The following is a 15621-nucleotide window of genomic DNA, read 5'->3' as shown; positions in this document are numbered from 1 at the left end:
TTAAATCACTTTAAATTGCCACAGTGTGTCTGATGCGGTAGTAGCGACAAGCTAGCATAAAAAAACTGATTGGAGGAAAACATGTAAAATATGTAAAGTGTGTTTGAGTGTGTGAGTGCGTCCGCGCACATGTGCGTGTGTGTGTGTGTGCGTGTGTTCAAGAGTGTTAGCCTGTGTTGCATTCCTGTGAGCAGCAGGTTGGAAAGATGGGCCGCGAAGGCAAACAGTCTCCTGGGCACCAGCCAGACGATATAGACACACACACACACACACACACACACACACACACACAGTATTTTTTGCTCAATTCATCAAAAATGTGTTCTGCTAAAATGTAACGCAAACATACAAAAAGCCTCAATAGCCAACCACGATTACGAACACGAAGTCCAGCATGCCTAGGCTGTGCAAAGTCACCCCTCAGCTTTTTTTTTTTGTTTTTCTTTTTTTGGTGGTCTCCTTGCCTCGCGCTCTTTGTCTCCCACCCATAATCTCCACATATTGTATTTGTTTTGACACAGCCCAATAAACACAAATTGTTCTCAGGCGTCGGCCTCTGCCAGTAAGTGCCGCCTTCGAGTGCCAGGGCTGCGGTGCGGGCCCCGTGGACAGATGGTGCGGGACAGCTGGGCCGGGGTGACAAGTGTGTGCGACCCGAGCCTCTGCGGTGCTGAAAGAAAGAAAGACAACATTGACGGAGAGAAAGTATTTGAAGAGGAATATTTCAGCTCGTCTGTGATTGCCAGGAGCTGGCAAACAGAGGCGAGGCGGCGGGATGGGGGTCCGTGGAGACATCTTGAATAGATTTGGAGCTCGAGAAAGACAAAGAGGTGGAGCGGTGATAAAAGGGAGGACAAACTAGATGCTTTCTGACAGTTGGTTCCTTTTTCTGAATAGTGCTTCGATTTCATTCCAATGCCTGCAAATGTTCCATGTTTTTGTCTGCCTCTCTGGCCCCGCCCCCTCCTGCCGCCTTGTCCGGTCCAGAGGCACCACGCAGGTGTCGACCCACTGCCCGAAAACTCTCATGGGCTAATCGCCCTCAAATAGCCAAGCGGCCGACTGACGGATGGCTCATTTCGCTAAACACACCCGAGTGGACGACTGACGAGTGGCTCATTCTCACGCCGAGTTCAAGTGAGCGGCCTCCAGGGACGAAAGCAGGAAACCCTCTCTTGGATGGAGCACACGTGACACACCATCCCAACGTGACCTTCTTCTGCTCCGGTGCTGAAACCTCAATGACCACCTCTCATTATGTCTTCAAATGTGGCCTCCACCCTGCACATTTTTTCCAGGCGAGTGGACATTTGCATGCAGCGACACGGCCCGCGAACTGGACAGAACACCTAAAACATGGAGAATAATACATTAGGAAAAGTCGTGTGTTTATCCGAGCCATCTTTTCAGCCAGGCTGATGGGAGCACATGCTTTGAATGAACAGACAGGAAGGCCAAAAACCCACTCCTCAAAGTCCATCCATGCCTTCAGGCAGTATTTCACCCTGGACTGGTTGCCAGCCAATCACAGGGCACACAAAGACGGACAAGCATCCACGCTCACAATCACACCTCGGGACAATTTAGAGTGTGCCTTCAACCTACCATGCATGTTTTTGGAATGGGAGGAAACCGGAATACCCGGATAAAACCCACACAGGTACGGGGAGCACATGCAAACTCCACACGGGATGGCCGGAGCTGGAATCGAACCCACGACCTCTGCACTGTGAGGCCATCAGGCAGTCGGGCCACCATACCACCGTCACAAGGAGAAGTCCCCTTAAAAAAAAACAAAAAAAAACGTTAGTTCACCCAAATACACAAAGGTAATTGACGGGATTTTTTCTTTATTTTTTTTTAAACAAATTATTTACATAATTGGGGCATGTACAAAAATGACAAGGAATTACAATGTGAATTGTTTTTAATGAAGAAACACTTCACTAGCCATCTAGTTTCTACCACGCTTGTCCTCATTAGAATTGTGGACGCGTTGGAGTCGAGCTGACTTGGGAATTGGTCGCCTGATAAACACAGAAGAGGGCAATCGTGAATTCAAACTTGTGTTCTACCCGTCAAATTGAAAAATGTCAAACATCAGTGAATGATTTTCAAAATTAAAAAAAGAAAAAACACTTCAATCAGAAAAAAAGTTCAACCATACTTTCAAAACAAAATAGAAAATTACCAGTAGACAAAGCAAATGCTCGGATGAATTCGGTACTTTCCCACTTTTGTTGTTTTGGTACATTTGACACTTTTTGGGAGTTTTTGGGTCCTAACCGTTAAGTCCCAAAATTGTCTCTATGGGAGTACATGACTGCAGCGTGTAACTCTAGGCTTAGGTGTGGGGAAATATATATTGTAACATTTTGCTGCATGTTTGTCTTGAAAATAAATTCACATTTTGCTCAGACGAATTAGAACTAAATTAGAATGTCTCTGGTTGGAAAATGTGAACTCCGAGGGCTGCAAATAGACAGTTTGCATCACGACGGCTCATCATGACGTACTTGTGTGTGCGCGTTTACCCTTGTGTAATTATTCTCAGCTTTGTTTTTTTTCAAAGCATGACAGGTCTCACCCACACACACACACACACAATGCGGTTCTGCCACTAATATGCTACTTTGCCCTTCATTCCTGACAAATTCTCTTGAACCACAAAGGCTCTCTTCCAGAGCTCAGCTGTCAATCACAGAGAATACTCAAGGGAAGTCACATATCTTGTTTCATGTTTGTTAAGTGATTGAAATCATTTTTTAAAGCTACTTTCAGTCTTAAAGCATGTTTGCAGATCGCAGCCAAAAGCATTATAGACTGTTTCGGTTTATGAATCCGATTCGGTGTTACAAGATGACTGTATAGCATGAGCACGTGGCCAACCGTTTTCGCTTTCTAAATTTCCGCTGCTTCGACTTTCATCTCCATTCTTTTGGTCGTGTGCCTGCCTGCGCTGGAAGCTGCATGACATTTGAGGAGAATGAGGGAATGACTGATGGATGACATGAGTGAGTGATGGGCAGGATGGGGCAATATGATTGATAGATGAAACTAATCGCTTTGGAGGAAAAGTCGACTGAAAAGAAAAGTGTTTTCTTTCTGGGGGGGTATCACAACAATACGTTAAAGAAAGTTAGACAGCGGCCTTTTCTCAGTATTTTTCTTCCGCTTCAGATGTGATTGATGCAGCCAAGTATGGGAGGAGGCTGCTCCAGTTTATTGGGTCATAGAGTTTGTGACAGATCAGGTCAAAGATGCGGGTGAAAAACACACGTACACACTTATGCTAACACACAAATGGTGAGCCATGCGTCTGTGTGCTGTCACAAACTATTTATCTATTCCATTTAGTAGAGACCATGTAAAAAGGCAAACAGGAAAAGGATATGATGTCATGTGGCCACCGAGTGGTCTGGCAAGACGTGCCGCCGTGGCTCTTTTAGCTGTGGTGCATCGCTTTGCGTCTACTCTGGATGTGTGTTTTGGACACTGGACCAGCCCGAGGCCGCAGTACATTTGTCTTTAGTGCTGAGTTGGTTCTTTAAATTCACACACACATACACACTGTCATAGACAACGTGTAGGTGTTAGATTTAGCGCTATTGACTCATAAAGAGAGAGACAGCAGCGAGCAATGAGTGAACACTGTTATCGGAATACGATGAATTCTGTCTGGCTGATGGATTCAACTTATTATGCAGGAGCAGGGCATGGGCGGGTGGTGCAGGGTGGGGAGATTTGAAGATGAGGCAAAGTAGTGGCGGAAGGCAACGATGGATAAAAGGACAGCGAGGGACTGGAACATGATCAACTTATTGGACTTTTTATTTGGGATACTTGCACAATCAAAAATGAGCCAAAACACGATCTTGTCAGTAGAAGGACTGCCTAAACTCCGGGATGGGTCTGCACTCTAGTTAGTAGGAATGTTCGATTTTTTTTTTTCGGACCAATACGAGTAATTACGAGTATTTATTAAGTACCGATAGCTCTTGTACTATATATATTCAATTCTAATAATATTCCAGTATTTATAATGATCAGTCGATTAATTAATTTTTAGGTCCGTCTTGAGTTGTGTTTGATGATGTATGTATCCTCAGCGTTGCGTTTGTTTACACTCGTTTTGTATTGTAGGGGTCAAAAATTCCAAGTTATCTTCTGTGCCAGAGTGGTTGTTTCATTTTTATGGCAAATTCTACAAAAAAAAAAAAAAAAAGTGCCATTCCTAAAATGTTTGTACTGGGCATAGTTCTCATAGTTCCCTCACTATAAAAATGTCATGGAAATCTTTATAGTGTCATAAATCCTAACTTATTTAAGACAGCTAGTGCCACCGCTCCCAGTTCCTTTTTTTTTTTTTTTTAGGGGACGCTTCATCAAGTATACAGTATATACATCCATCCTGTTCAGGGTCACGAAGACCTTGAGCCGATGAGATGAAGGCGCACTCCACACTGGACTGGTCACCATTTCTAAAAGTGATGACAAGACATGTTTCAGTGCGATGGTGATTCTGCGAGTGGGTGCAAATCGACGAGCATGTCTTTGTGTGTGTGGAGCCCAAGTCTAAAAGTTAGTCGGATGACCGTGTTCTGTAGAATCTATAATTACGGCACATCCGTCCAGTTCGTGTGTGCGTAAATGACAGATGTATTCCTCACTCGTCTCTAATTATATGTGTAAACATTTGGGATGATGTCATGCTCTCAGACTGCTGATTAATGCGTCTCTGGGTTGAAAAGAGATGTTATGAGCCCCACATTACCCGTGTTCTGGAGCATTTGCGACACAAGATCACCACAGACAAAACTGGTGAGCTGCAGAAACAGTTTTGGAGGCTCAAAGTTCACCATAAAACGGTTGGAAACTCAACCAAAAACAGATTTTTTTTTTTTTTTTTTTTTGGAAGATTTGTCGTTGTTTAAAACGCAAGAACCTCAATATGTGAGGCAGACATAGACCAGGGATTTTCATTCGCTTCTGACTCTTGATTATCAGACCTTTTTAATGACATTTGTTCCCTTTATTGTGCATTCTACTCAGTCTGAAGGAATTGGATTTGCTTGACCTGAGGGGGGAAAGACCGAAGAAAAAAACTAAAACAAAATAAAAAAAAATCAAAAAGCTATAACGTGATAAATGTAATGTTTTATTGTAACACATTATCAAATTAATATATAAGTTTGACATCTCCATTTGACCAAATAAAGCATTTATTTGTGGCTTATTTTAAATTTTAAAGCATTTTATAACAGTCATGATTATTTTTATATTATAGAAGAGCAACTGGCAAGTAACATAATGACACAAAAAGACCTGACCTGGAAGTCAAGTCGATACTTCACTTTAAAGTGAAAAATGTCACATTTTAACGTGATAATTATATTTATTTTATATATATATATATATTTTATTTTTCAAGAATCCATAACCCATGCACAGACCAGGCACACCCTTTTCCAAAAGTCAGGCTCAAGCTTCCCTGTGACGCTGAAAGGTGCTAAAGAAAATGTCTGAACTCGGAATTAGTGATTCCACTGCCTCATATAGTGAAAAGAGTCTCTTTGTCAGACCTATTAAGTCGCAACAAATGGTCTGAAGAGGTTAAAGTGCTACAAGACCATGTCGCAATGCAGCAAGAGAACACACGCACACACATCTTTCGGAGGGTGGGTGGGTCGTCAGCTTGGTCACCAGACATAGGAGAGGGGACACCCCACAAGGTGTCCAGCTGTGGCGCAGTCGCTATGGCAACCATCATACCTGGCATTGAAAGTCTTAATATGGCGATTTAGAGAAGCAAACAATAAGATGGAAGGAGGGCAAGGGCGCACGTCTATCATTCAACAGATCAATATTAGTTTTGTGTGTGTGTGTGTGTGTGTGAGTTTCTGTATAATAGTTGCTTGACCTAAGACAAAGATTTTTAGCATTTTTAATCTTTTTTTTTTTCCATCCCTCCTAATTGTTCGCACTCACACCAGTGTGATCTGTGGAGGTTCACTTCATGATGTTTCTCCCTGAATGAGCTGAAGAGCTCGCGCGCATGCACGTACACACACTTCCAGGACATCCCATCCTGTACATGTGGCCAAACCTCTCCATCCCAACACCTTCGTCTTCTTTTTTTTTCCTTGTGCGCTTTTGCTTTTTTTGCTCATCGCAGCTCTGCTCTTTGCCCATTCACACATTCTTATACTTAATAGGATTAAGGTCTGCCAAAGGGATTTGAACAAGATGATTAGTTTAAATACTGCTCTGCCAACTTCGACCTGCACCCTGCCACACACGGGAATCCCGGCTTGTCCCTCATGGGAAGAATCTCGTAACGGCGAGGTCCCAGACAAAAGATTTTCAGAAACTGTAAGCACGGCAGCCTGTGTGCGCGTGCGTGCATGTGAGTTGTGTCCAGTGTGAGAGAGGACGCGGGCGGGGGGGAAGATGAGGAGTGCATGTGTGAGAATTGAGTGGCGCTCTTTCATGGCCAGGTCTCTTCGAAGACACACAGGGCGTCAAAAGACCCTCTCACTCTCAAAAGACTCTTTAGAAAAGCAGCACTAAGCTCTTCACATGGGAGACCTGACTCTGACACACACACACACGCACACACACACCCCCACGCACACACACGCACACACTCTTTGCGCCACCAAAGATGAGGAAAAAATGCACAAAGGAAAAAGAAGTCAAAATAGCATTTTTTTTTAATCTACAAAACAAGTACTGATTAGGCTCCTCTACATAAAAAAGGACAAACTCTGAAATGGACTCAAGTGCAAAAGTGAATTGTAAAAAATTATTTTTTTGCCTCCTCGCTCACAAAATATTTTTCCTCTTTTAGTCAACAAACGCGAACGTTGTCCTAAATAAGGCCATGGATGGGGAATATCTCGCTTTTCTGAATTTTTTGCCTTGTTCGAAAATGCTCCCTGTTCCTTCATGACACTTCTTTCACATTGTCATCTGTAGGGGTTGACAAAACTAATGAGCCTATTTTGACTTAGTACAGATATCCCGTTTTCAAGGGAGTCGGAGGGATTGTAAGAAGTGGAAGCAAAAATAAAAAGTCAACATATGCTTGAGTTAAGTACACATCCCTTGAACTCTATACAAAGTATTTATACTTTACTTAAGTGTTCCACTCGTACAAAATGAGTTAATCACTTAATAATAAGACTCAATCACAAACATTGATTCGATTATGTAACGATTTCACCAACAACTTGTCATACTAAACATGCAGATGGGTCATTATTCATAATGCCCGGGAGGTGTGTCTCTTTACATTCCGTTTTATAATGTCAATTTTTCCGTTTTAAGCTTGTTATACTGAGCAGCCAGGACAGTGACGTGTCCCATTTTTATGACTTGCAAAAAGCTATATTCTGCTTCTATGTTCATCACCATCATCACTTTTTTTTGCTTTTGGCATCCATTTTTTTTTTTAAAGGTTAAAACTGACCTGTGAGGATGTGCAGTTTTAGCAGTAGCGGAAAAAGTCTGTGACACTCTGCTTTAGCAGCATCTTGTGTGTTTGTGCATTTTTCTAAATGTACGTGTGTGTGGTTGGGGGGTGCACTTCCACTTTCACTTTCCGAGGGGGTTCCTCTCTTGGCAGCGTGATACAGTTCCTGTGTGGCTTTCATACCTCCGGTTTGATCAAACAAAAAGCCACTCACAGACACACTGGGCTCAGTTGGAGCTGCTTTTAATGAAGGTAACCTCCCAGTTTAGGCACATGGGGGGGAGGGAGGGGGGCAGAGGTGAAGGGTTAAACCACGGGGAAGTTGTGAAAACAGGCCAAATTAGGAAGAAGAAGAACGGGGGTGAAAGAAAGGAGAATGTGGAGGTGGGAGGGTTAAGAGAAGAGAGAAGTCGCCAAGTGCAAGAGAGGAAAAGTTGTGCTTTTGACATTTACCCAAAAAAATGTTTGAAAGGAAGATGAAATTGAATGAGATGCCTTGGAGGCAAACTGTGGAGGAAAATCCACCCGTAAGACCCTCAAAAGTTCATTTCGACTGGAGGAAAAGTGAGTTGATTCCCGCGGAATACTGACAAGGCTTTAAAACCGCACTTTTACTCGCAATGTCAATCACGTTAATTTGCTCCAACCACTTGTGTGCCTGTCGGGGTGATGTGTGGGTGCACGCACATGCATGTGTCTGAGTCTGCGTGTGTGTGTGTGTGTGTGTGTGTGTGTGTGTGTGTGTTTTCATATTAATCTGTTTGCGTAGTAAAAGAAATAAAATTTAAGGCACACAAAAATCAACGTTTTAACTGCTTGCCCTTTATGAGGTGCTGACTAATGGGATCCAATACGGGACATTTATCAAAAGTTCTTCCTTTTTCAAAGATAATAATGCACAGTTTTTCTTCCCACTTGAAATAAACGCTTTATCGATGATGCACTATTGGTTAGGTCAGCCTAACAGTCGGGCGATTGTCATATCGCACGGATCTTTACCTCCATTCTAAACCAATCCAACTCATATTAGCATGCCTCTCGATCTCGTTGAATAACATGAAAGTGCATTTTATACGAACACCCCACAATTGACATTGAGGCTTGTTCGCACCTCAGAACAGACATGCACGCTTCGACAGGGACTTAAGAGATATTCGATTTTCGAGCTCACGCTGTAGATGCAGACGGTAGCTTGCAGGGAGCAGACTATTTATTTGGTTTTAGAGTAACAGCGGTTAAAAGAGCAGGGTTGCTTTCAAAGCCCCTCTGGTCCTGTAAAAACAGTGTCAGGATACACTCGGTTTGATTCGGACCGGCCACTCCGTGCACTTGTACGTGTGTCCTCTAGCAAGGAGCGTGCGTGTGTGTGCGTATGTGTGGAATGCCACAATTTCTTTTACAAGTCAACTCAAGAAACATATTGTGAGTCATCCTCAATGCGCAGGACTTAGAAAAAATAAATTAGTCTGCATGTATTGACGTGAGTTAAAGACAGAAAGAAATTGATTTAGAACAAAAAGCATGACTTTTGCTGAGAAAATGTGTGTGGTCTCGCATTACACCCAATCATGTACACATAATTATATAAAATGCATTTTACTTACAAAATGTCGTTGCCAACTACTGACCCGGCGTGCATCATCAACGTTTTCAGTAGTTTTTGCAGGTCAGTGTGAACAGGGATTGTTTTAACAATGTTGTTTGTAAATTTGACTTTTCAGCCTTCTTGCAAAAAATATTCCTAAAAATTCTACAAAGACAAACTTAAACGTTTTTTTTTGTTTTAAAAAAAAAATAACTCAAACAATTTTAAAAAAAAAAATCATAATTTCATAATTTCATGTTGTCATTATTGGGTGGTTTATATAGAATTTTGAAGTTAGAAATGTATTCATTCTGTTTTGAAATTAGGCTGTCACACAACAAAATCTGAAGTGCTGTGATTGTGTTCCAGTTTTAGGGATCACCTGCCGGCCTGTTCCGAGCAAAGCCCGTCAGTGATGGCACATTGTGATTGCCTGATAATGTTGTAGATGCGATCATTTGAAAGTGTAAACACTTGCAAGGATGGAAAGAAATGAAATGTTGCATATTGACCTTTCATCTGTTTGTTGCCTTTTTAAATCATAATTATCATGGGAAAATCATTAACGTGATGGGTGTTGCTTTACTTCCTTGTTGCTTTTTAAATATGCCCCAGTTATCTTGAAAAGGTTTGCTTAAATTGCATCCTTGCACCCATGCTGTTTCATCAGTCAATCAACACTCCTCGGCCTGTGGTGCATTTCAATTCATGCTTTTGGGTTTAAGCGAAGCCACTCTTGAGAATTATGAATCGCACATTATGTTTGTAACATCATGATTCATAAGCGTGATTATAATCATTACAATTTACGTGTCATGTAGCTGCGGCAGTAGCAGCAGGTGCACGAGGTGGACGATACCTGAGTGCGTAATTGGACGCTCGCAGACTCAAGAATGTAAGGAATGTCACTGGGCATTAGCTGTTAGCCGATTAGCACGCCGGAGGTCAGGGAGCAGCAGTAGGGGTCAAGAGCTGGGGGTGGTGGTGGGTGGGCTCCAGTGGTGAAAGGTCAAATAGTCTGTCTGGAACGTGGCCTGGATTAGCCCAACGGCTGATGACTCAAACACACGGAGAGTCGCTTCGCCAGCCTTTTTCCATTGAGCATCCAGTTTCTGCCCTCTTGTGAAGAAATGCCGCTCTGATGTGTTCCTTACATCTCCAAGCAGCTGCATCCATTCTCGGCTACACAATCTCATTTCCATGCCTTTATTTATATCTGCACGTCCCTTTGCCTATGATGATATGATTAACACCTCATTTGTTGACTATTATAGCACACACTCTGGAACTGACTGCGGTTGTGTTTGTGTTTGTGTGTGTGTGTCTGGTACTACATTAAATTGCAAGTGATTGACTTTGCTGCAAATGTTTGAATTCACACAAACCGGCCACAGCATTAGGTACAACTGCACAATCTAATGCAGTGATTTCTAACCAATGAGTGCTGTGAGAGATCATCGGGGGTGCTGCGAGGAACTGCCAATTATTCATTTAGTACAAATGTACCTTTTTCCATCCATGCCATCGATATATAGTGACAGACGCAATTAAATGCCCCTCCAAGACAATTTACCTGCGTACTGTATTGACTTTTTGAAACATTTTTATTGATGTGATTTTTTTTTTTAATGTAAAATATGCACCTTGGCTCATTAAAAGTTGCTGATCGATTGCAAATGGTTGTCCTACTGCACTGCGTCATGCCCAAGAATTAATGTTTTCTTTTTTTCTGGGATTTTTACCACTTTTATCAAGCTGTGTCTTACTTAAAATGGCTTCAACGATAACTTCTTCAAACGTCTGCCGTCAATCTCACATCAGTGGCTGACTGATGATGAGTGCAGCGTAGAAAGCTTTCAGGCAATCTGAGGTCACGAGTGCCCCCTAAAGGTTGTCTGAACATTTCCTACAGTTTACCTAATGTTGGGTTTTCAGGGCCAAATAATCTTTATAGAAAAACAGTAAGTGTACGAGTGACACCCCCTCCCGTGTTGTTGCGAAGGAGTGCTTAGCACGCTATGCAGCTTTGCCAGACGTACCGTTATAAACAAGTGTTTCGGAGATGGCTCGGCTTTAATAACCCTCTGCCCCCTGTCTTGTCTCCTTCTCCTTCTCACCATCTCTCTGGCTGCCCTTTCACTCTGTCCAGTGATCTCAGCGAGAATCAGATTCAAGGGGTGCCCAGAAAAGCCTTCAGGGGAGCTGTGGAAATAAAGAACCTGTAAGTTGGCGCCGCTTGGTAAAAGCTTTTGAGACTCATCATGTGTTTTGTGTCCATATGTCTCTGTCAGTCTCTGTGCGTGTGTGTGTGGGTGTGTGTCTTGCCCCCATGTTTACTAATGTGTCTGTGCATCAATATTTAATTGCCTTAAATGTCATGTGCTTCCTGCTTGCTGTATTGACTGAGCATTAATAACCCTGTGTGTGCGTGTGTGCATGTACACACTGTGGATGTAACTGGCATTTCTGCAGTTGTTCAATCTCTGTTTTGCCTCATTCAGAGTTATGATGATGAAAGATAATTTTGGGTGATTTTGCAAGGTAAAGTCATTTGGCACAGCAGTCTTTTTGTAAATATGGATTGTTCAACATCAGATAATTTTGTTAGAATATTGTGCAATTATAATAAATGGACAATAAATTGTCTTTCTATGTTTACATAAAGAGAGAGCGAGAGAGAGAGAGCGAGAAAGAGCGAGCGAGAGTGAGAGAGAGAGTGAAAAGGTAATGCATACAAATGAAGCATCATATAGAAGAAGGAGTGCAGAGTACAAGAGGAAAAAAGACATAACGTCTGCAAAGAACAAAGAACTCCGGAAACAAAAAGGAGCTGCCTTTACACTTGGCTTGACTTTCACCTCAACATACTCTCTCTGTGAGGCATATTATCATTCAACAAAACACAACTTGTCTTTTGTGTGCGTGTGTGTGTGTGTGTGTGTGCAGCCAGCTGGACTACAACCATATCAGCTGTATCGAAGATGGAGCCTTTAGAGCGTTACGCGACCTGGAAGTACTGTGAGTAGCAGTTTAGCTGTTTGTATCGTAGGTGCACGCAACAGAAGTCACAATTGAATTACTATATTTTGAGTTGACACTCAAATTATCATGTGTGTTTGTAATTATTATAAAATAAAAAAAATATTAAATTAATAATTATTGGTGTTGGAAGTTAGCATGCTGAATATATATCTATATATATATATATTTTTTTTTATGTATTTTTTTTACACATTTTTTTTCTACTGTTATAGTATTTCTTTTCACTGAAGTACTGTATACAATTTTGTATTTTTATTGGCTTTGCAGCACAGATAACACGGGCCAACAGCAAGCATTAATCAAAGATGGCTTTACGCGTCTCTAAACGTATTTCTAATATTGAGATAAAAAAAAATTTCTTTGTTTTTCTTTTTCAAGCACATCAAGTTTTTGAGATACTAGATAAAGATTTTACCATGCGTTGAAATTTATAGCGGTGACCTTTCAGCAAAAAAATTCCACCCCTTGCAGAACCTAACCCTAAACTCCTAAATATTCATAAATTATTCATTTGTAAGCAGGGCGGAATTTCTGATTGAACTCTTATAATGAGTGTCATGTGACAACGCACCTTATATTGTGGATGAGATGCAGGTGACGTTTGGCTAGGCTGACCAATCAGAGTAACGAGGCTGGATTTTATGATGGTGAATCGGAAAAAGAATAAGAGTGACGTTGTCCTCTCTCCTCAGCACCCTCAACAACAACAACATCAGCCGACTGTCAGTGGCCAGTTTCAACCACATGCCCAAGCTGAGGACCTTGTAAGTTACACCGCAGAGTACACAAGAGCCGCCCCAGGCATGAGTGCTCATCTCGCCTCGGCTTGTTTGTACAATTGATTGCTTCATCTCACCTCTGCTCCACTGTGTACCTGCCTTTCCCTTTTCTGCACATCCTCAAATCTATTGTTTCTCTCGTCCCATCCAACGCCTCATCTTGCCACTTTTCTGCCACCTCCCCACCTCTTCCCCTCCAGTCGCCTGCACTCCAACAACCTGCAATGTGACTGCCACGTGGCCTGGCTGTCGGAGTGGCTGCGGCAGCGCCCCCGTCTGGGACTTTACACGCAATGCATGGCCCCGCCACACTTGAGGGGTCACAATGTTGCAGAAGTGCAGAAGAAAGAGTTTGTTTGCTCAGGTAAGTTGGCTCGTCCAGCAGATGTGTTGCTTACCTACATTATGGCCGTTTTTGTTTTTTGTTTTTTTACTGTATCTCAGTCCAATGCTTATTTGGAAACTGGAGTTGCTGGAGCATATCCCAGCTGACTTTGAGTTATATGCGCCTGGTGCACATAACCCACAATGCTGCCTATTTTATCATATTCTTTAAAAAAAAAAAATTCAAAAATTCAAAAAAAAAAGTTCGGAATCTCTCTAAGTGGTTAGCACATCCAGCTCACACTTCTGAGGTTTGGGAATTGAATCTGAACTCCTTCCTTCCATTGTTGAGTTTGCATAAGCTACTTGTGCTTGCATAATTTTTTTTCCCTGTCTTCCTCCAGCATACTAAAACACCCATTTTAGGTTAACAGAAAATGTAATTATGTATAGATGTGAATGTTTGTGTAAATAATTGTGTTTGTTGATATACACTGGGATCAACTAGCAGTCCAGGCTCACACAAAGTCAGCCGGGATAGGCTCGAGTTCACCCACAACACTAATGAAGATAAATGCGACAGAAAACGGCTGGTTGGATACTGTAATAATTTATTGATCCTCTATAATGTGCATAGTCGACCAAATGGAACATAGTCAAATGTCCGTCCGTAGTGCAGACTATTTGCAGACTGACTCTTCCATGCTGTGCAAAATATTTTTGCTTTGTCTTATTGTTTCTTCCTTACTGTCTGTCGCTCATCCCATTCAAGATGCGAATGAAGGCAAGTATTCAACTTCCAATGCATACCTTGGCTTTAATCACACACGTTACACCTGTGATCGTAGCAGACGCAATTGATACAGAATGCGAGCACTTTCTATTGTTTCGTCCCTTCGTTTTTTGTTGTTTTCATAATATTGACCAAGAATCTCCGTTTAGGTTACCAGTCGTCGTCTTCGTCCTGCAGCGTGTTGCAGTGTCCTGAGTCGTGCACCTGCAGCAACAACATTGTGGACTGCAGAGGGAAGGGTCTGACAGAAATACCAACCAACCTCCCTGAAACCATTACGGAGATGTAAGACTCCGCACGTCCTTTTCTGCTTTTTCGCTACGTGCCGCTCTATTCTATAGTGTGTCATCTGCGGTCCACAGTTCTCGCTCACAGCTTGTCTCTTTCGCTGCAGCGGAATAAAACCACACAGCTGTGAAATTAGAAATCCCGGTCATGCAGCTCTTCTCTGATTAAAGACAGTAATGACGGGATGAGCGAGAAAGAATTAAAAGATCAATCTGAAGGACGAGGCAGATAATATCTTCATCTGAAAGCACGGCAGCTCGGTTTAAGATGGCAGAACTTATAAAAACGTCTGGCTGGACGGGCTGAGCTGTGAGCAGAAATCTCATTCCCTGTAGGAAATATGTGGAATCTGAGTGCATGGAAACACATTCGGAAGAAATGAATTTGGTGTTGAAGATGTTTATGCAAATGGGATGAGCAGACTTGGAATTGAAGAGGCGAATGAATGAGCTGTGTGACACGCATTACCACACGACCATATTAAATGCTGAAGAACTTCACCACTTAGTGTGTAAACTCAGAATAAGTCTACAGTACAGTTGCAAAGTTTACAGTTTTTCCTGAACGCTACCTTCAAATTTTTTTCATGTTTTCAATTTTTTAGCTAGTCGAATAATTGAAAGGGAAATAGCCGTTCCAGTGACACGCTGCCTCATTCAACCTTCACTTTTATTCCTGAGATGCTCATTGAACAACTGATGCTGATATCAGCTCACACATTTTATGCCGTTAGATACTTTTCCTGATGGTTGTCCTTTAAAATGTTCTACCCTTGGGCCATTCAGTATCGGAGATTCCACTTAATATATTTTCAGTGACTGAACAATGTTTGGATAATAACATTTTTCTATGCATTGGCTTTTCTCGCGCAGGCTCATAAAATATGTCACCAGATCCATCTTGATGTATGACTTCATAAATTGTGATCCTCTGAATTCATAACGATTACAGATTAGGCGTGACTCAATAAAACTCAAAAAGCGATCTGTCTGGGAATCAAAAATAGTTGACTGAGACTCCGTTCAACTCTCCCAGTTGACTTCAGAGACGTCGCTGGTCCGACAAAATCTGATTTGACAAATAACCTCATGTGGACAGCCGTGAAACACCAAAACCTATTTTGACATCCCTGTGACTTGATGTGGTCTTAGATTTGTCTCCAGTGATTTGAGATTGTTAATACAGGTCTTGTACTCGTACAGAGTTATTTTTGTAATACAATACAAAATAAAAGAACACATCCTTCAGTTATGACTGGCAACCACAAATATAATCGTGCTCGGCCTATATCCACACATTTGGCGTCTTAAAACCCACCACTGGCGTTTTGGAGCCA

At 42.1% G+C, this 15621-nt stretch overlaps 1 protein-coding gene across 9 annotated transcripts in view; it reads left to right on the top strand.

Annotated features, from left to right (window-relative positions):
• The window catches only part of slit2 (slit homolog 2 (Drosophila)), an 82603-nt gene that overhangs the window by 41531 nt on the left and 25451 nt on the right, over positions 1-15621 (top strand). For 7 of the 9 annotated variants that reach the window (XM_088301917.1, XM_088301914.1, XM_088301922.1 and 4 more), the window contains exons 5-10: positions 11209-11280; positions 12006-12077; positions 12794-12865; positions 13081-13244; positions 13977-13988; positions 14147-14282. In XM_088301917.1, coding sequence (XP_088158043.1) covers positions 11209-11280; positions 12006-12077; positions 12794-12865; positions 13081-13244; positions 13977-13988; positions 14147-14282 — 528 coding nt within the window. The remainder of the gene's footprint in view (positions 1-11208; positions 11281-12005; positions 12078-12793; positions 12866-13080; positions 13245-13976; positions 13989-14146; positions 14283-15621) is intronic. The other 2 variants (XM_088301923.1, XM_088301915.1) reach the window with 1 other exon arrangement.

Source organism: Idiotropiscis lumnitzeri, chromosome 8 (assembly GCF_059441095.1).
Source record: "Idiotropiscis lumnitzeri isolate Australia: NSW breed Sydney's pygmy pipehorse chromosome 8, RoL_Ilum_1.0, whole genome shotgun sequence".
Classification (NCBI taxonomy): domain Eukaryota; kingdom Metazoa; phylum Chordata; class Actinopteri; order Syngnathiformes; family Syngnathidae; genus Idiotropiscis; species Idiotropiscis lumnitzeri.
This window is presented reverse-complemented; position numbering and strand designations above follow the sequence as displayed.